This window comes from Chelonus insularis, unplaced genomic scaffold (assembly GCF_013357705.1).
Source record: "Chelonus insularis isolate UGA/USDA-ARS -01 unplaced genomic scaffold, ASM1335770v1 scaffold_714_pilon, whole genome shotgun sequence".
Taxonomy (NCBI): Eukaryota; Metazoa; Arthropoda; class Insecta; order Hymenoptera; family Braconidae; genus Chelonus; species Chelonus insularis.
The window spans coordinates 58,508-77,619 of record NW_023276795.1 but is presented as its reverse complement, the minus strand read 5'-3'; the positions used below and the strand labels follow the sequence as shown (position 1 = coordinate 77,619).

Below are 19,112 nucleotides of genomic sequence, written 5' to 3'. Positions count from 1 at the left end.
AAAAAATGGTAATTTATTTATATTTCTGATGATGATATATATAAAAAAATGTTCTTTGTGTAATATTTACAATATTAATAGTGAAAATTCTTACAATAAATAGAAGTAATCAAATAGATAAATATTTTTTATCTAATCATCAATACAAACACCTCTCACTTCAGGAGCAAAATCTGGAATAACTGTTAACACAAGTTGTCTTAGTAAACTTTTCCTTTTATCACTATCTTTAATTTTATCTAAAACTTGTATATATTTTCTCCAAAGTTTGAAATATCTAGACATTGTTTTGTTGTTATCGAAATTTTCAGCCTTACGATAGTTTTCAATATTGACAATTTTCAGTGATACTGTCACAGATATCCATTTACTAAAAAAGTATTTTTGAAGACGAGAACTGTAATGCTTTTCGATTGTTCTCCTCCTTTCAATCCTATTTATCGTTAATATTCGCCACGACTGGAAATTATTTTTCAATAATTTCTGCTCATAAATATTTTCATAAAAATTTGATTTCTCATTTATTTGTTTATCAGTGTTATATTTCCAACATAAAAACATTTTTTTCATTATTCTATTATTGTACTGTTTTTTCATCAGTTGTAAATATTGAATAAAAGGTCTTATCCCAAAGCTTTTCAATAAATATCTCCTATAAAAATTATCAGCTAATTCATTTTGAACTCTAATTTTTTCAAGTCTTTTCCTCTTTGCCTCCTCTTGTTGTGCCTTTAATTGTTTAGCCTTCTCTCTGCTTTCTTTTTCAAATTTTTTACGTCTTTTCTCTTCATCTATTTTCATGGCTTGTTCAAGTTTTAACTGCTGTTCGACTTTCGTTTTACGTTCTTCATTTCTTCTTTGAATTTGCTCTCTTCTCATTGCAGCTCTAGCTTCCATTCTGATTAAAAAATGGGGAGTATTTACAGTATTTTCAACCAAATCTTCAGTCTTATTTTCTTTGCGAGCTTTTATTAAATTACTTAAAATTTTTCGTGATCGTCCATTACAATTTGTGATTGCACCATTAACTGCATTCAAAGTTTCTATTTCAGCTAACTTTGATTCAGCTTGAATTTTTTTCAATTTCATTTCTTCAATTATACGATTTTGTTCTGCTAACTTCATTCTTTGCTCAGCAATTATTTTTTTATTAGCTTCTAAGTAATTCTGAAATACAGAAGAATTTGAGTTTACAACAGAACGATTTTTAAAATGCTTATTACTAACACTTTGTTGATGATTTTTTTTATTTATGTGATCATTTTCAGCATTATCAGTTGATGAATTACCAAAGTTTTTGCTTTTGTATTCTTGTTTTAAACATTTCTGACGATTGTTGATGGCTTCTATAAATGATTCAATTTTTTTCATATCTTGTAATTTGTATTCATCCTTTTTTTTAAGAGTCAATAGTTTGGCACGATTAGTAAATTGTTTCCATCGATGAAAAACTTCCTTCATGCACCTTTTTTGTGTATTTTTTTGAATTTCTTGATGTAACAATCGTAGACGTTTCTGTTGCTTAGTGTAAATCAACAAAGCATCAAAAGTTTGTTTCAGTAATTGAAGACTGTCTTGATTAATTTGTGGATTAGCTTTGTCTTTAATAGTAATCTTCATATTGCCCGTATAACATTGCAACTGATCATATATTTTACTTTGTTGTATACTGTAGACTTGTAAAATTTCATTACAATCATCATAAGTCAAATTTTTTGACAGATCATTTCGAGAATAAAAGGTAATCTTTTTAGTAATACTATAATCAGAAGATAGAGATTCGTCTTCACATATTTCTTTATCAATTGTTCGAGAAAAATTAAGTTTCGGCATTTTATATACAATTGTTTAATATTTATAAAGATTGTTTTTAATCACAAAATACTGAGATATGTACAAAGAACTCCAAAGGAATCGGATTCCGGTTTTCCAAACCCTTTAGTACACTTGACTTCCTCAACGCCGGGTTTGTATCTCCAAAACTGAGGCTTTATCTGATGAGCAATTACCGACCGTAAAAATGATCAACAATAGATCTTATCATCAGCTGTTGGTAAGTTCGATCTAGATGTAGCGACGTGTCCCCATATGTCAAAATGTTTGCTTTTTGTTGTCTTCTCCATTATTGCCTAGTGTGACTATAGCTCATACATTCATGAACTTTCGTGTAATTGGTGATGTCTAATATTGGATAGTAATGCAATTAAACGTGACAGTACTGTTGTTGCAAAAAAAATATGCCACGATTTAAAATAAAGAGTAAAGGTTAAGTTACGTAGTTGAATATATGGATTTCTACGACGTTTGTGTATGAATTGTCAGAATTTAAATCCAAACATGAAGTCTTCAATAACATTACGCTATTTTAAGTTATTTGCTATTCTTGGTACTGGTGGCATACTTACCTGTTGTCTAATGACATATCTTTTACTTGATTTAACATTCACACCAAAGAAACAAACGACTAAGGATACTATTGAAAACGTAAATGCATTTCTAAAATTTTCATCCATTACTTAATAATATAATTATCTAATTGAATTTTATATTTTTTAGAATCAATGGTTACATCTACAAAACAGATTATCGAAGTTAGAAGAAGATTTAAATAATCATCATAAAGTTATTAATTCCATTAAAAAATCATCTTTGTCTGTTGACAATTTGGATCTCTTAGCTATTAAAAAAACATTGAATGAATCTTCGACTGATTCTAAAAAGTTTATATGTAATGTCAACTCCCAAAATGTACCTGAAGTTGATATTCAAATGCTAGAATTGTATAAACAGATGGAATTTGATAATCCAGATGGTGGAGTATGGAAACAAGGCTGGTCTATCAAATATGACGTAACGCAATGGAATCGCGATAAGAAACTTGAAGTATTTGTTGTTCCTCACTCACACAATGATCCTGGCTGGTTAGAAACTTTTGAAAAATATTACATTCAGAAAACACAGAGGATCTTGAACAATATGGTATCAAAACTAGGTGAAGATAAACGAAGAAAGTTTATCTGGGCTGAAATATCATTTTTCAAACTTTGGTGGGATGAACAACCGCAAACAACGAAAGAAGCAGTTAAACGTTTGCTAATTGATCGTCAACTGGAGATAGTTGCTGGTGGTTGGGTGATGCCTGATGAAGCAGTGTCACATTGGATGGCACAACTCACTCAATTGACAGTGGGTCATCAATGGTTAAAAGAAAATTTAGATTATGTTCCTACTACTGGCTGGGCTATTGATCCTTTTGGTTTGTCACCAACGATGCCATTTCTACTTAAGAAATCGGGTTTGAAGAATTTAGTCATTCAACGAGTACACTATGCTGTGAAAAAAAGATTGGCGAGAGAAAAAAATTTAGAATTCTTATGGCGACAAATTTGGGATAATGATGGTGAGACAGAACTTTTAACTCATATGATGCCATTTTATAGTTATGACGTACCACACACTTGTGGTCCAGACCCGAAAATTTGTTGCCAATTTGATTTCTTTCGGCTTCCAAACTTTGGATTGACGTGTCCCTGGAGAGTAGCACCTCAACCTATTTCTCTAAAAAATGTTGCTAAACGTGCATATTTACTGTTAGACCAATATCGAAAAAAATCCCAACTATTTAGATCAAATGTTGTGCTAGCACCTCTTGGTGATGATTTTCGTTATGCACAAAGCGCTGAATGGGATGCTCAATACGGGAATTATCAAAAGCTTTTTGATTACATGAATACTAATGAACAATTGAATGTTCATATTCAGTTTGGTACACTTACAGACTATTTTGATGCAGTCAGACGTGAGCTGAATATTAATGAGCTACCCAGTTTATCTGGTGATTTTTTTACCTACGCTGATGAAGGTGAAGATTATTGGAGTGGTTATTACACCTCTAGACCTTTCCATAAACGTCTTGATCGTGTGCTTTTGGGAACACTTCGAGCATCTGAAATTATATCATCTATAGCATGGGCTAGAGGTCATCATAATTTAGCAGAAGGTAATCTCGAAAAGCGTATGATGGAAGCACGACAATGGCATTCTATTTTCCAACATCATGATGGAGTTACTGGAACTGCCAGAGATGAGGTTGTTCTAGATTACGCTAACAAAATGATATCTGCATTGAATAATTCTGCTCATGTTATTCAACAAGCAACAGCGCATTTATTGAGAAATTTCCCGAATCAACCTCTTGATTCTGAATCTCTATTCTTTTCTTTTGATGAAATCAGATCTCATCAAACAAGTATTGGTGAAAGGCACGTTCTTAACTTTGAAAACGATGCTTCGAAAAAAATTGTCATATTCAATTCATTGCCACGACAAAGAACTAAAGTCATCACTATTATTGTGTCGACACCTTTTGTCAGAGTGACAGATCGAATGGGCCAACCTGTAGAGTGTCAGATATCACCTGTTTGGCTTGGACAAGTGACACTTTCATCAAGCAAATATGAACTATCATTTGTAGTAACAGTTCCTGGTTTTGGAATTAATACCTACTTAATACGTGCTGTTTATGGAACATATTTACCAGAAAATGTTCATTTAGCAAATATAACAATTTATAATACCATGACGTCCACCATAGATATTCCTACATTCCGTAATGTACAAATTGTACCCACAACTCAAGAATTTTCTTTAGGATATCGTCCAAACTTTTCCGTGACATTTGGAAAATTCGGGCTTTTAAAAGCTGTCTCTGTAGATAATAGTATATTTCCAGTTCATTTAGAATTTGTTAAATATAGCACCAATAATGGTGGAAATCACAGAAGTGGTGCCTACCTATTCATTCCAGAAAAACCTGAACCTGATTTAATTGAAATTTCTCCAAATAGAGCAGTTCATTTAATAAGTGGACCAATATTATCACATGTTTTTGTTGATCTTCCACATGTGCGACATACTTATACACTTTATAATTCATCAGACAGTGATGGATTAGGACTTCACATAGTGAATGAAGTCGACATAAGTGAAACACAGAATTTTGAATTAGCAATGCGTCTCAATACAGACATCGTTTCAAATGAGCACTTTTTCACGGATTTAAATGGTCTAAATGTACATATTATTGAGTTAAAATAATTCTTTTATATATTCAAATTACTTTACTATAATAGAATGTATATTATTACAGATGATTAGACGTCAAAGATTTCAAAAACTACCAACACAAGGAAATTATTATCCTCTACCTGCTGCTGCTTATATTGAAGATGACAGAGTACGGTTGACGATTTTAACTGGCCAACCATTGGGAGTAGCATCTATGAATTCTGGTCAACTCGAGGTGAGTTTAATACATGATTATATTTAAGAAACTAAGTAGAATAAATTAATATTTTTAACTTGTAAATTCTAGATCATGCAAGATCGTAGATTATTGCAAGATGATCGTCGAGGATTAGGACAAGGAGTAACAGACAATTTGTTGACAAATCATGTTTTCACTCTGATTATGGAGAAAAAGAAGCTGATGTGTAATTTTTTACCTACTAGCCATCCAGGAGGATTATTATCCATTGGTGGAATTTTAGCAAAAGAGGATTTACTACATCCTTTATACACAATGCATCTCAAACCGTCATCATTGCCCGATTTTAATGGCTATTATTCACCTTTACGGTTTGATCTTCCTATAAATTTTGAAATTGCTAATCTTAGAATCCTTCCAGTACCTGATGGTGTTGGAAAGGGTATTGGAATGATACTTCATCGTCAAGATGTTGATTTTTGTTGGAGTGATAAATATACCTCAAATTTTAACATTTCGGAGACTGGTGAACTCTATTTAAATAAGTTCTTTAATTTTATGGAGGATTGGATAATTAGTGAAGCATCATTAACATTTTTGAATGTTGGACCTTCATTAAAATTATCAAAAATTCAATTATGTCCACATCAATTAATGGCAATTTTATTTCATAAAAATAGTAATAATTAATAAGAATAGTATTTTTCAAAATATTCAAATACATAAATCATAGTGATTGAAATAGTATTCACAGTATCATTTATTTTCTTTACTTAAAATTTCATAATCGAGATTCTCCCAATCAGGAGGATTTGTCTTGTCCACTTTATAACTGAAACAGTATTAATTAATTGTGAAGTTATATGTGAACAATACTTTTCAATACAGAATCAACCCACAAAAATAATTTTCTTCATATTAAGTCAGTTTGTTAAATTTTTACTGTGGATTGAAAGTGTATTGTTTAATATAGTCCATGTATAGTTATATGTATATTTGATAATGATTGAAAATTTGTGAATAAGAGCGCACAGTCAAAATTTCTTACCCCAAGTGTTTGAAAAATTCTCTGGCGTTAGGATTATGTTTTAAAACTGTGAGAACAACTTTTTTCATAAGACTTTGATTCGCTAAAGCTGCAAGAGTATCCATCATAAATCGCCCAAGGCCTTGCTTTACTACTCTTGGTTCTAGTTGCAGCTCATAACTGTGATGAACATTAGAAAAAAGTTAATTGAATAATGTTTTTTGTAAAGTAGTTACTACGTTATTTATTTTAACAGTGTACTATTAAACAGTGATGAATTTACCAGTAAAGAACTTGTATTTTATCATCTAAATCAAAACGAAAATGTGAAAATCCAACTGGTTCATTAGAATGAAATGCTATTAAATAACGAGCTGTGGGTTCTGTTAATTCATTGTGCTTCGCATTTTCATTCCAACCCCAACTAGATCGTTGATAAAATGATTTCATATTACGCTCCATAAGATCAAAAATCCAAGATAATAATTCAGGAGCTAAGTCTTGAACTTTTTGACATTTTAAATCATATGTCACACCATTTTTTGCAGTATATGAATGATAGTTTGGTAAAGTTTCAAGTGGATTTTGAATCGAATTAGCTTTTTCTACTAAACTTTGAGCTTCAGCTTCTTTTACTGCAATTTTTTGACGTCGTGTTTGATGTCCTTTTTTATTCTAGGATAATAAACAAATAATTTAATATAATCATAATCGTAAAATCAATGAAAAATTATTATATATTTCATAAATTGTAAATATTCATTACCTTCATTGTGGATAGTACATTTCAAATCCAATTCTGTTATTAAACAAACACAAACAATACAGAATAACATTGAGTTGAATGCAGTTTATAAACCTTCCTATACTACTCCAATTTTATTCCCTAGATAATGTGCCTAGGGGCCCTAACCTAAGTATGGTGGAATCAACATGAGAATTTGAGATTGATGGTTATGTTTTTGTTAGAAAAAGAATAAAAATATTAAATTGAGGAATGAAATAGAAATAATAATAGTATTATGGTACATAAACAGGATAATTAAGACGTAACTAACGTTATTTATATCACTCGATTGTTGCTATGTTATTATTGAATGAGAAAAAGACTGACATGAATGAAAAAGTGTTGTGACTGAAACTATTATTAGAACTCAAATAAAAATAACAAGTAATTTGAATAATATCCATTGTCATGTAAAGAAATATGAAGCTCATATGTTATTATATTATTTTAATAATTACATTACTATCATTCGCTGATGGAATAGATGAACTTTATGAAATCGACTGCGATAACCTACGCATTGGACAGTATATTTGTCCACGTCCAGATTATGATTTAATTGATCCAAAGACCCAACAAATTAGAGGCTGTACCAAGGAAAATAAAGCCAAAGGTAAACTTGTTGTTATAATTCTTTTTTTATAGGTTATTAATTTTTTATTATTATTCCAGTTGAATGTTTAGCTGCAGATGGTTTGAAATGTATTGAAACTAAAAATAATACCTTTAAAAAAGATATACCCTGCAAGTGGACGTAAGTATCGTTTAATATTTTATTCAAAAACTGCAAAAAGAATAAAATTTATTCGAATTCTAGAAATGGATATTCATTTGAAACTGCTGTCTTGTTATCAATATTTCTGGGAATGTTCGGCATTGATCGGTTTTATCTTGGATATCCAGCGATTGGATTATTAAAATTATGCACCCTTGGTTTCTTGTTCATTGGACAGTTCTGTGATGTTATACTTATAGCAACTCAAATAGTTGGTCCTGCTGATGGATCGCATTATGTTATGCCCTATTACGGAGCAGGAGTAACTATAATAACAAGTGATGAATCTACGTACAGGATACCACAACAAGATTGGTGAAAAAATGATTATAGTATTTTGTATTTCTTTAAAATGGCTTTATTCCCTTTAAATTATAAAATAAGTTTTATATGGATTCTTCTTTATCATTGATTATAAAAACAATTTTCATGATTTTTCAGTAAATATCATAAATTCTAAAAAAAAATTAAATAAAATAAAGTTATGGAACTGAACAATACAAAAAGACTTTAAAAATAATTAACTATTATATTTTATACGAAATTAACAAATATATAAAATGGTGGAAAATGGATTCTTTGCAGAATGTTTTAAAAAAAAAACTAGCAGATTAAAAATAATAGTCAACATAAAAAAATATGTAGTTTAGATGACCAAAGAATCAACATTTATATTCACTTTAGCCATCAGTTTCTCTGAAGTTTAAAGACTTTACAATTTTAGTAAAGGAGCTATTTAATTAATCTAGATGTTGATCTTGTTGTCACTCAAACTATAGTAGCTTAACATTGCGGTTAAAACATTACTCATTAGCTGCGTAGTTTAAAATATAACTCATTGGCTATATTTTCTTTCACTTATAACTAGAACTTCCTTGGATCTTATCAAAAAAATGAATACACCACTGCAATTAGTAAGAATGATTAAAGATATTTACAAGTAAGTTCACATACACATAACATTCGTAAATACAGGAAAATTGAATGGATCTCATTAAGCTTTTTTTATAAACTCTATATCGATAAACATGTAAGAAAAGAAAACAGTTGATATGATATATTTTAGAAGGATAAAATTTACAAGGAATAAATTTTGAATTCTAAATTTTAATGACTCCAAAATATTGCTCCAAAATGCATTAATAAAATGTTTTTTATTAATAAATTGATACTATTATATGAAAGTAATGAAAAGAATATACTAATGGAATTAATAATGATTACTATTTTTAATATATTTCAAAAAATGTTAATGGCCAATTGTATTTAAAAATTTCATAAAAAGCACCACATACGGATATTTTGAATGTGATCATTTGATTGGTCATTGATAACTTAATTTATTATAAAGACATATCACATTGAGGCATAATCTAACTGAATGGTTAGATATTTGACTCCAATCGTTTGGAATATCATTTCAGTATGAGCCACAACATATTTTGGATCAGCTGTCCTTGCTACTTCTAACTTTACTGTACCAACATAAACATCTGAGCATAACGTCCAAAAATGAGTTTCTTGAATACCGTACACTCCAGTTAACTGAATCACTTTATTATAACATTGTTTTAAAACATGATCTAATCCTGTAGGCTGTCTTTGCATAAGAATTATCGCCGATTCTTTGATAAGAGACAATACACTTAACATTATCATTAACGCTATAAACATAGAGCAGATTGGATCCGCAATCATCCATCCAAATAATTGCATCAATACTGCTGAAATAATTACACCCACTGAACCAAGAGTATCAGCCAAAATATGTAAAAATACTCCTTTCATTATTTGGGAATTTTTTCCAGTTGATACATCTAGTTCCATTTCACTGTGATCATGATCATGAGAATGATTGTGGTTGTGTAAATACTGATAGCTATTATGATTATGGCCATGAGAATGTCCATGTTCATGATTTCCACCTAGTAAAGGAGCTCCTCCGTGACTATGTCCATGTCCTCCGTGTCCATGTCCATGTCCATGTTGGAATGCATAAATTCCAACTAAATTTACTAAAAGTCCTAATACAGACACCACGAATAATCTTTCGTGTTTGACTTCTGGAGGTTCGATAGCTCTTTCTACAGCTTCAGACATGATGAAAAATGCAATAAATAATAAAAATAGTCCATTAACAAATCCAGCCAAAACTTCCGCTCGCACATATCCATATGAATATCGTTCATTAGCTCTCCATTTTGTTATTACTGATGCAACTAATCCAGCTAATAATCCAGTACAATCGAAAAACATGTGAAAACTATCAGATATTAATCCCAAACTGTTCGTCCATATTCCATACATCAATTCGACAAATGCAAAAGAGAGATTGAGAAGTAGGAATAAAAATAAATTACGGGTATTTTTGTCAGCAAAAATTAGCCTTCTCCAATCGTAAAGTTTTTCTCCGATTTTATTGCAAATCCCTTTTGAATCTTTATGTGATAATGGAAGCATTATATATGGTGGATTTTTTTCTGTAATCAAATAGAAAAATTTGTTATATAACACTGTTTTACAGAGCTGTTTAGCAACTATTATATTTGATAGGGTTATTAAAAAAACTTATGAGATAAATTGAAAAAATAAAAATTAATGAAAAACAATTTTTTATTCAAATATTATTTAAAGTACAGGTGTGTATTGTGACGTTAACGGCCACGTGTATAAAATTAAAGAATTATTAGTCATTGAATTTTAATTTTTTTTCAGAAAATATATTAGATAAATTCTTAATTGATTGCATAATTACACTTAATAAATCATATTATTTCAATTAAAATCATGTGACAATCATAATAGATGAGTTGTCAAGAGATCTTTTGCAAAAGCTGTCAAGATGAGTCGGTAATATTCAAGAAAATCCAAATAATTGTAGAAATTTTTTTTTGTTTTCTATTAATTAATTATATTATCTTAGATTATTAAATTTATGTACTTTCATATTATTTTTAATATTAAAAACATTTTAAGGCTGTGAAATAATCATGAAGGTTAGACGGTATGGTACTTACCTTAAAGGAAAGTTTAATTGTTAATAAATAACTATAAAGGTTAGAATTGATAATAAAATTTAATAAACAATTCTTTCATTGTTAATTTATCATTTTTATGATTTTTAAACTTTGGTTATAAAAATAAACAAGACAAAAATACCATATTGAAATACAGGCCGTTTTGATTAAATGTTACCACAAAATTTTTTTGATGACGCGGGATATAAGGTTGTTTTCAATCAAGAGCATGGCGCAACAATCGCACATTGTACGAACTATAGATGTTTTTTAAGATGGATGCTCAACGCGTAGTAAACTTTGAAAATTTTCGTTTGTTATAAATCATCATTTATAAATTATTATTTGAATCTCGCGTGTTAGGAAACACACTTTAATCAAGTATATTTATTAGTCTGATCATGTTTATACTTGAGAATGTCGGTTTAACTTTTAAAATTATGAATCTAATAAAATAATTGACAATGTTGGATGCGTCTCCAGCCACTAGTACCTGATATGAGATTTTATATGAGCTAAATGTTTTTGTTTAAGTTTTATGAACATTGATTAATTACAGGAATTGTTATTATAAACAACTATGTCATTTAGTAAGTCAGGTATTATGAAATATTTATCTTTAAAATCGAAAATTATTAATTAACATCGTAAGGTAAATAATGGTAGAATGGAACAAAACATTTTTCATCTCCCAATGAGCTTTTGAAGCATTTATTGTGCATGGACCTACATGGTAGCAATGAATAATAGACCAATATTTAATCAAAGCTTCTTCATGTTCTTTTTTAGGTGTTTTGTACCAGCTTGAAAAAAAAATAATGCTGCTAATATTTCTTCCTATAAGTACTGTGAGTTTATTTATCTGTTTTTTTCTTATCAAAATAATCTTAAATTAGAATTACATGTATGATATTATAATCTATTATAAAATTTCAATTGAAAACCTCTCTATGCGAAAGCTCTAGAAAATAACGATCGAAAAAATATTGAAAAATATTTTTCAAATATGAAATACTTTTATTAGTTAAGAAGAACTATGAACAATGATATAATTGGTTCATAAAATATTTGTTTGTCTCTTTAAATAATTAATTTTTATCAAAAGCTCACGTTGTCAATCACTACATTAATTTTTCATTAAGCTCTAATTATGAATGGTAACAGAGAAAAAATCCAAAATATCTGTTATCTTTTATGCACTAAAAAAAGAAAATTAAGTATAACTTCAAGATGATCTTTCTTTCACATCTGATATTTTAACGTAGCTTGCGGGAACAATATGATTTGTGAAGGTTCAGATTCTGGACTCTCTCTGCTTGAAACGTGCACCTACGCTTTCCGAGAATTTCCAGTGGTTGTTCTTCCATTCTCTTCCTACTCATACTCGCAGAAGAATGATAACTCGAATGGAATAGGTATATAAAGATGGAGTGTACAATTAAGTAGCAGCCGTCGGGTAGATCAAGCAACACGATTGCACTAAAAAAAATGAAAGTATAATAGCACAACTAATTTCTAAAATTTACATTCCAACCTTGACATTGTTACTACCAATTACATCTGTGCATCTTTTAAGCTTTTCTAATCTTTTTATATCATTTTTTCGCAGGAAAAAGGATCCAATTTTTGATACGTCTCTGAAACAAGACAAACAAAGACAAAGAGAAAAGACAACAAATCTTTTGTTTATATTGTTGGAAATTATTTATTCATTTTTGCAAAGAGTTAATATTAATTTTTAGTTATTGGAATAATTAATTGTTGAAGAACAGTAGAAGCAGCTTTATTGTAGTTTTCGGAGTAATAGCAAAAAAATTATTGCAAAATACAAAAAACATTTATGAGTCAATCTCGTAAAGACTGCTTTTCATTGTTGAATCTATTGTTATTCACATAATACGGTTATGATTTAGTTTAGGATGCAAGAATATAGGTAAATACGACAGTAACGGGAAGGTTGGACCATCTTGGCATACACTCGTGATAGAAGGAAGACAAAAAAAATTCGGGTGTTGAATTACACGCTAGGGCCCCTCAGTTCTAACTTGCTTTTGTGCGTCTTCGTCTCATCCCTCGTTTTTCGATTGTCCTGGTTTAAGCAAATCGGTTCATATATATATCAAAATCATTGAAAAACATCGCTCAAAGAAAGTTTGATTAAATTTTTGTCTCTACACAATACCCCTGTAAAATGTCTAGGAAAAGAGCATCGAAAAAAATCGATTTAACATCAAGAAAATTTGATACCCCTAAATAATTCATGCTCCAATAAACAGTCATGATTATTACAGTTCAAAGAAATCAGCAATAAATAAAATGTAAACAGCAATTATTACAACGATTTTTTTTTATTAATGTTTATTTTTTTAAATTTAAAAACACCTGTTAACTAAAATTGTTACTCCATTACCAATAATTGTTGTAATTAAATCAAGTTATGAGTTGTTCTAAAAAAATTCGTTACTTTGATTAAAATAAAACTATTTATAATATTTTATAGGTCTAGAATATTCCAAATGATAAGAATAAATCAATTTCAGATGGTTAAATAAAAAATAATCTAAAAAATGCTGATTCTAATCATAGCAAAAAAATTATTCTTGTACATTTTGACAAATTTTTAAACATAGATCTAATGGTTATTTTAGATGAGATATTAGTCTGGTTAGATAGTTATTAATGAATATACTAGGTGGTTCATTTTGCCCCATTTTTCTTTTGCATGGTTAATGAGTCTGACTCGTAGTATTAGCCGTCGGATAACTACTTGAACTGCTCGAAAAATATCTCTGAATGAGTTGGCTTCAATTAGCGTGACACTGTGAGAATTTCATATTATATATGTGAATAGCATCAATTATGTTTATTATTGTATTACACGTATGAGACTATGTAATTCGCGTTTATTGTTAGTTAGTATAAATTGTGACAGTTAATGTGTAATACGAATTACTCATACTTGCTTTTTAAATATATTATTATATATATTTAATTTTATTATCAATAGCAATATATTTTTTAATCAAAAATTACTGCAAAAATAATCTATCAAATTTTATAAAATTTTTCTTAGATATATTAATCATTAATCAAATCAATTTCTAACAAAATTATTATTTAAAATAATCAATGCAAAAATGATTATAATAATTCAACAATTATTTTCATTGAGGTGTCAAGAATTGGAAAATAATAAAAAAACAAAATAACACTTATGATAAATATCCTTAAATATACTTCACGTAGACGTCAATTATGATTAATTATAACGTAGACTAACAACGAACGGAACAGCTACTTAATAGTTAAACTCGTGTTAACCTCTTTCCTGTATGATATGCTCTTCCTTCGTCCAGCATACGTAATTAACTTTTTTTATTTCTTTATTTTCAATAGTCAAACTTTAGCCAAAGATAAAATTATGCTTAACCAAGATGATAATTCAACCAAAATAACATTTTACCATTTCATATTGCAAAAAAAAGCTAGAATGTTGTATAGAATGGAATAACTTATAAAGAATAATTCATTCACCTTATTATATTTTATGAAATATATGCTCAAACATTAATATACCGTAATAGCTACGCTTCCATCTGAAGTACGTTCTATAGACCATCTGGTTCTGTCTATAATGATGCGCCTGATTAATCAAAGTAGATCGATATCGATTATTCAATATCATAAAGTAACGAATACCAAGTGGTAGTCATTTGTGAGGTGTATAATTTACTAAATTCTAATTTTAATTCAGTATTCCGCAGGTTAGTTCCCTTTTTTATTTACATATTAAACTATTTTATTTTCATATACTTTCATGAATACAATGCTGTAGCCGTTCAAGTTTTATTATCCTAGCATCAATTTTGTGTTAAATGTCTGTTCATTTTTTTATTACGTAATATCACCAAACTGGCGGGGTTTTTTCATTTTTTTTTGGAGCAAACATTTGAAAACTCATCATTCTTTAAACCAAAATTCTAAAAATCAACTTCAAAAAATTTTCAATGCAATCTAAAACACTTGAAAATTTATCTTGAAATATTTATAAATAAAATACATCTTATCATCCTAGACTTAAATACTCTGATTATTTTTATTTCCATCTCAATCTTCAGTTTGATTCCATGAACACAATCAGCTGATTGATTTTTAATCAACCCAAGGAAATAAAAATATTTAATCTTACCTTCTTTGTTGAGAAGTTGATTGTTGATAGAGAGCATTAAACTTTGATGATACCTATTGAAGAAAAACCTAACAGTAAAATCATATTGAATTGTTTGATTTTTTAAAAATATTCATTCATTAGAAATATTTTATTAAATCAATATCATATTACATAGCAAGCACATTGTCAATCTGCTCCAAAAAGTTCTGCTCCAATCAAGATCCAAATCCTAGAGCATTCTTTTAGCATCCAACTGCCCTTTTCAGGTGAGCTATCAGGCATTATAGGTTTTTAGAACCCTATAACTCTAAATTGAAAGCTCTAATCTTTAAATCTGTAAGTAATGCGTGTCATATAGACCTGTTGAGGATGAATTACACGCAAAATTTTTCCATAGTTCGTGACAATGACCCATATCTATGTCTATACATAGACTAAAGAACCAAGGAGTTTTCATCTCTATGAAGAAGAGAGGACTGTTCATTTTTTTTCCTTCCATTTACTTGGTTTTTAACTGTTACAAAATTTCAATGTAGTGAGCCAATAAGTAGTTTTTATGAATACTGTGTGTCAAGTACTTGACAGCAAGATCTATTCTGTTGAAAAAAAAAATAGGAAAAGTATCTTACTTTCTTGTACAGCGCTTCTCTATATCTTTTTCTACTTGAATGTGTCGCACAACGCAGGATCTAGTGAAAGGAAAGAAATCTGTGAGGTCCAAGGCGGCTTAACTTTACGATCTCTCTAAATCCCGCCCGAGGACCCACCCGACCAAGTGGAAAGGAAATTATAACACACCGATGAGCATGCGTCGACTGCTCTTATTCCGCCTCGTTGACAGAAAAAAAGAATGAAAGATCAGAGGTGCGTAAAGAATTTTGTTAAAAGTGTATTGATACGTCAATGATTTCACTAGGAACCATTTAAAAAAACAAAATATATATAACAGAAGATTTACACCTAATTATATAACTATTCAACTAAATATTAATAATAAATTACCAATTCACATTGAGTTGATTTGCCTTTTTGGTTGAATTTTTTTGCTTCATTTTGGAGAAAAAAAAACAACAAGTCTGATGGTTAGTTTGTAGAAGATTTAAATTAAAAATATTACCTCATTCAGATGCAGGTTGACAGAATTTTTTTTTTTGAAAAACTGGTTATGATTAAACAGAATTCTGACTGTTTTATGCACGAAGAAAATTTCTTGAGAAAAATAACCGTGATTGATTTAATCAAAATTAATTTATGAAATTGGACTTTTTATAATTTATTATATTTTTGATGTTACTGGGTAGCTTTTGATCTTGAAGATCATCATCAGTTTCATAGAAAAAATTAAAATAATTTATTAAAGTTCAATCTTCTCATTTGAATTATTATTTATCAATGAATTTGTCTGAGAAGCATGGTCATTTTTCCTAAGTAATTTTTTCCAAGTGTAAATTAAACAGCTAAATAAAAATGTGATAGTTATTGTAGAGTTGATTGGTGTAAGGCCAATTATTAAAAAAAAGATGGATAATATTTTTGATCAACTAAATAACCTATAGGTATAATAAACTAATGACGTATTGTTTATTAAACATGAAACTTGAAATTACATGAATTTTATTTTATAACATACACACAACATCTTAATACTTTTTCGCTTGTCCGAGTTTAAATAACACATATAGACGGTGGTTTTGAAACGACTATTGATAATAAAAATTATATGCATTATTGTTGTTGTTGTTGTTGTTTTTTTTTTAAATAGCTTGAAACACACGATGGATAGGTCAAGGTATAATTTATAATAAAGAAAAGCAATGACGCTAAATTTTCAATGAAATACTTATTGCAATTATTTTGCTGAATAAATTTTTGTGCAGTAATCTTTTGTGTAAAATAAGATTGTCAAAGTATACAAGAAATCTTATGTATTATATATTGCATCTAATTAGTTTTGTAGTTCACGGAATGTTGAAAGTAAATAATCAAGTTACTGAAATCATTCCATGAGAAATTTTTGTGCATTAATTATACGCTAGAAATTTTTACATCGTTTCTTTTCCTATCAGGAAAGAATTATTCCAGTAGAATAGTATGCATTAAATTATTATCTCTATCTTACAAAGTTATTCTTCTATTATTATTTAAGTTTTATTATTTTACCCTGTTCAGAAAGACGTCTATTCTAAATTAGAAATATACATTGCAACGAATGATATACCTAATGATAATTATCTATATTAATTATAATCATAAAATAGTGTAATCTTTTTTTTTTAACAAAGATACCAATCATGAAAATAAATGATAATACAATCAAATAACTAAAATTATAAATAAAAAATACATTTGACTCTTTTGATAACATACTGGTCCGCAAGATTACATTATTTACATATTTACATAAACATTCTGGAATTTTTAAGCTTGTAAATGAGTCAAGTATTATTAAATGATCATAAAACGGTTCAAGAGATAAGATGATGTTGAGAGGGAATTTGATTTTGGGTTAAGAAACATTTTTGATACAGTAGTATAATTGTAAGCAATGAACGTGCATATGAATAGAAAAAGCGTGCATAGGATTTCATCAATATGGATATATTTTAATGAGCATGGAGAAAATTTTTTTGGTGCTCCAGAAAGCTATTCCAGGTTCACAGCTTTTCATTGTTGACCTGATTCTAAATACATTATAAATAAGATAGAATTTTTTTTAACAATCATTACCAAGAAAATTTTATTATTATAATTTATAATAATTGTCAAATAAATATATGATTAATTTAATCATTAATTTAAAATAAAACAAAAATGGTAAAATGTCAGTAAGAATGCAGTAATTTTTGGTAGCATTTTCTCCATGCATGAAATGTGATCTGGATTATTTTTTCAGATAGACAGTTTAGAGTATAATCCTGCTTTTTTAACTCTGTAGCTTGAATGCTCCAAGAAAAATACTCAATTTATTTAATCAAAATTATGATAAAAAAATTTGCTAATTGGAAATTAGTTAGTTGGGTTAGCATTAAAGTATTTTGATTTCTACAAATAAGCAGACTTACACTCTTGGATGATAAAATGTTACTCATGACCAAATTAAAGCTCCACCAAAACATGATAGGTTGAAAAAATGTAATATATCATGGCTATTATGAATTTTAAATTTGTTGTTGCAATTTTATTCAATATAATCTAGCACTTAATAATACAGAGTATGATGAAGGTACTACTATTGAAACATTTTTTCATTTTGTCTTTCTATAATTTAGATTTGCAGCTATGTTGTTAACTAGATAGCATATTAGCATTTATATATCATCAAACTATTTATTGTTTATATTTCTCAAATTTTTTTTTAAATTTATCATTTAAAATGGAATCTTTTAAAACATTTTCACTTTAAATAAATACTCGTAATAAATGTTCGTTGCATATCGTTTGAATAATCATTGAAATGAAACATACTGTTGCAGTATATTGGATCCACAGGATGATATTTTACAAAGACACAAAGGAATAAAAAAAAATAATGAATTAACTTTGTTGGATTTAGTAACAATTAGTTGGTTTATGCTACGTAATTGGCATACTTACAACTCGGTGTAGTAGAAAAGAATATCCAAATACATTGATAAGAATTTATTAATATTTTTCGAAAGCAATTAGCTCTATGATTTATTTTTTACACTTAAAATTTGAATAAGGAAGCTAAAATGAATTACTAAGTTTTTTCTTGGCTATGCTTGCTATGATTGCCAGGAACCCAGGGTCACAATGAATGATAATCACCTAAAACAAGACCGCTGTGATAACTAGTATGAGATGTTGTCATTCCCATTGTGTTCATTCCTTGATAACCTCCCATACCCATTCCGACGTTCATGGACATCGCATTCATATTATTAACACTTTGCATTGTATTTGATAGCATTGTTGATGGATTTATGGGACTTAAACTTCCCATTGCTGGTGAAATAGTGCCCATCTGCATTGATGTGGCTGTGTGTGGCAGTGACTTTTGAATGTCAGTGGAAGTAGACGTACTTAACAGATAATCCTGAAATATATA

General features: G+C 28.9%; 6 protein-coding genes across 8 annotated transcripts in view; 2 read left to right on the top strand and 4 right to left on the bottom strand.

Annotated features, from left to right (window-relative positions):
• Window positions 1–30: 30 nt before the first annotated feature.
• On the bottom strand, window positions 31–1,966 carry LOC118073817 (coiled-coil domain-containing protein 191-like). Its single transcript, XM_035094540.1, has 2 exons — window positions 1,228–1,966; window positions 31–1,167 (listed from the first exon to the last, which is right to left on the bottom strand). Exons 1-2 carry the CDS (start codon window positions 1,831–1,833, stop codon window positions 133–135), a joined length of 1,641 nt encoding a protein of 546 aa, XP_034950431.1. The 5' UTR covers window positions 1,834–1,966; the 3' UTR covers window positions 31–132.
• Window positions 1,967–2,118: 152 nt separating this feature from the next.
• On the top strand, window positions 2,119–6,683 carry alpha-Man-IIa (alpha-mannosidase 2). Its single transcript, XM_035094542.1, has 4 exons — window positions 2,119–2,484; window positions 2,557–5,073; window positions 5,150–5,302; window positions 5,375–6,683. The coding sequence occupies exons 1-4, from the start codon at window positions 2,311–2,313 to the stop codon at window positions 5,954–5,956; spliced, it is 3,426 nt and encodes a 1,141-aa protein (XP_034950433.1). The 5' UTR covers window positions 2,119–2,310; the 3' UTR covers window positions 5,957–6,683.
• Window positions 5,962–7,215, bottom strand: Naa40 (N-alpha-acetyltransferase 40). Its single transcript, XM_035094545.1, has 4 exons — window positions 7,060–7,215; window positions 6,577–6,968; window positions 6,315–6,473; window positions 5,962–6,098 (listed from the first exon to the last, which is right to left on the bottom strand). The coding sequence occupies exons 1-4, from the start codon at window positions 7,063–7,065 to the stop codon at window positions 6,023–6,025; spliced, it is 633 nt and encodes a 210-aa protein (XP_034950436.1). The 5' UTR covers window positions 7,066–7,215; the 3' UTR covers window positions 5,962–6,022.
• A 217-nt stretch (window positions 7,216–7,432) lies between these two features.
• On the top strand, window positions 7,433–8,250 carry bisc (biscotti). Its single transcript, XM_035094546.1, has 3 exons — window positions 7,433–7,693; window positions 7,753–7,834; window positions 7,898–8,250. Exons 1-3 carry the CDS (start codon window positions 7,501–7,503, stop codon window positions 8,172–8,174), a joined length of 552 nt encoding a protein of 183 aa, XP_034950437.1. The 5' UTR covers window positions 7,433–7,500; the 3' UTR covers window positions 8,175–8,250.
• A 101-nt stretch (window positions 8,251–8,351) lies between these two features.
• Window positions 8,352–11,055, bottom strand: ZnT86D (zinc transporter 86D). 2 transcript variants are annotated; one of them, XM_035094543.1, is made up of 2 exons: window positions 10,873–11,055; window positions 8,352–10,335 (listed from the first exon to the last, which is right to left on the bottom strand). In XM_035094543.1, the coding sequence occupies exon 2, from the start codon at window positions 10,313–10,315 to the stop codon at window positions 9,212–9,214; it is 1,104 nt and encodes a 367-aa protein (XP_034950434.1). In that variant the 5' UTR covers window positions 10,316–10,335; window positions 10,873–11,055; the 3' UTR covers window positions 8,352–9,211. The 2 variants fall into 2 exon arrangements, with proteins under 2 accessions (XP_034950434.1, XP_034950435.1); XM_035094544.1 differs by having other exon boundaries at window positions 11,015–11,036.
• Window positions 11,056–16,640: 5,585 nt separating this feature from the next.
• so (sine oculis) overlaps window positions 16,641–19,112 on the bottom strand; it is a 19,276-nt gene continuing 16,804 nt past the window's right edge. For both annotated transcript variants that reach the window (XM_035094714.1, XM_035094715.1), the window contains exon 5: window positions 16,641–19,100. In XM_035094714.1, coding sequence (XP_034950605.1) covers window positions 18,813–19,100 — 288 coding nt within the window. In that variant the 3' untranslated portion in view covers window positions 16,641–18,812. The remainder of the gene's footprint in view (window positions 19,101–19,112) is intronic.

What these genes read in the sequence shown, in the direction of transcription:
- LOC118073817 (XM_035094540.1), bottom strand. Translation starts at nt 1,833, where the DNA reads ATGCCGAAACTTAATTTTTCTCGAACAATTGATAAAGAAATATGTGAA. An exon ending in AAAAAAATCATCAACAAAGT is followed by an intron (nt 1,168 to 1,227) that starts GTTAGTAATAAG and finishes TCTGTATTTCAG; the next exon opens with AATTACTTAGAAGCTAATAA.
- alpha-Man-IIa (XM_035094542.1), top strand. Translation starts at nt 2,311, where the DNA reads ATGAATTGTCAGAATTTAAATCCAAACATGAAGTCTTCAATAACATTA. An exon ending in CTAAGGATACTATTGAAAAC is followed by an intron (nt 2,485 to 2,556) that starts GTAAATGCATTT and finishes TATATTTTTTAG; the next exon opens with AATCAATGGTTACATCTACA. An exon ending in CGGATTTAAATGGTCTAAAT is followed by an intron (nt 5,074 to 5,149) that starts GTACATATTATT and finishes ATATTATTACAG; the next exon opens with ATGATTAGACGTCAAAGATT.
- Naa40 (XM_035094545.1), bottom strand. An exon ending in AAAATACAAGTTCTTTACTG is followed by an intron (nt 6,474 to 6,576) that starts GTAAATTCATCA and finishes TGTTCATCACAG; the next exon opens with TTATGAGCTGCAACTAGAAC. An exon ending in GAATTTTTCAAACACTTGGG is followed by an intron (nt 6,099 to 6,314) that starts GTAAGAAATTTT and finishes ATACTGTTTCAG; the next exon opens with TTATAAAGTGGACAAGACAA.
- bisc (XM_035094546.1), top strand. Translation starts at nt 7,501, where the DNA reads ATGAAGCTCATATGTTATTATATTATTTTAATAATTACATTACTATCA. An exon ending in CAAGGAAAATAAAGCCAAAG is followed by an intron (nt 7,694 to 7,752) that starts GTAAACTTGTTG and finishes TTATTATTCCAG; the next exon opens with TTGAATGTTTAGCTGCAGAT. An exon ending in GATATACCCTGCAAGTGGAC is followed by an intron (nt 7,835 to 7,897) that starts GTAAGTATCGTT and finishes TTCGAATTCTAG; the next exon opens with AAATGGATATTCATTTGAAA.
- ZnT86D (XM_035094543.1), bottom strand. Translation starts at nt 10,315, where the DNA reads ATGCTTCCATTATCACATAAAGATTCAAAAGGGATTTGCAATAAAATC.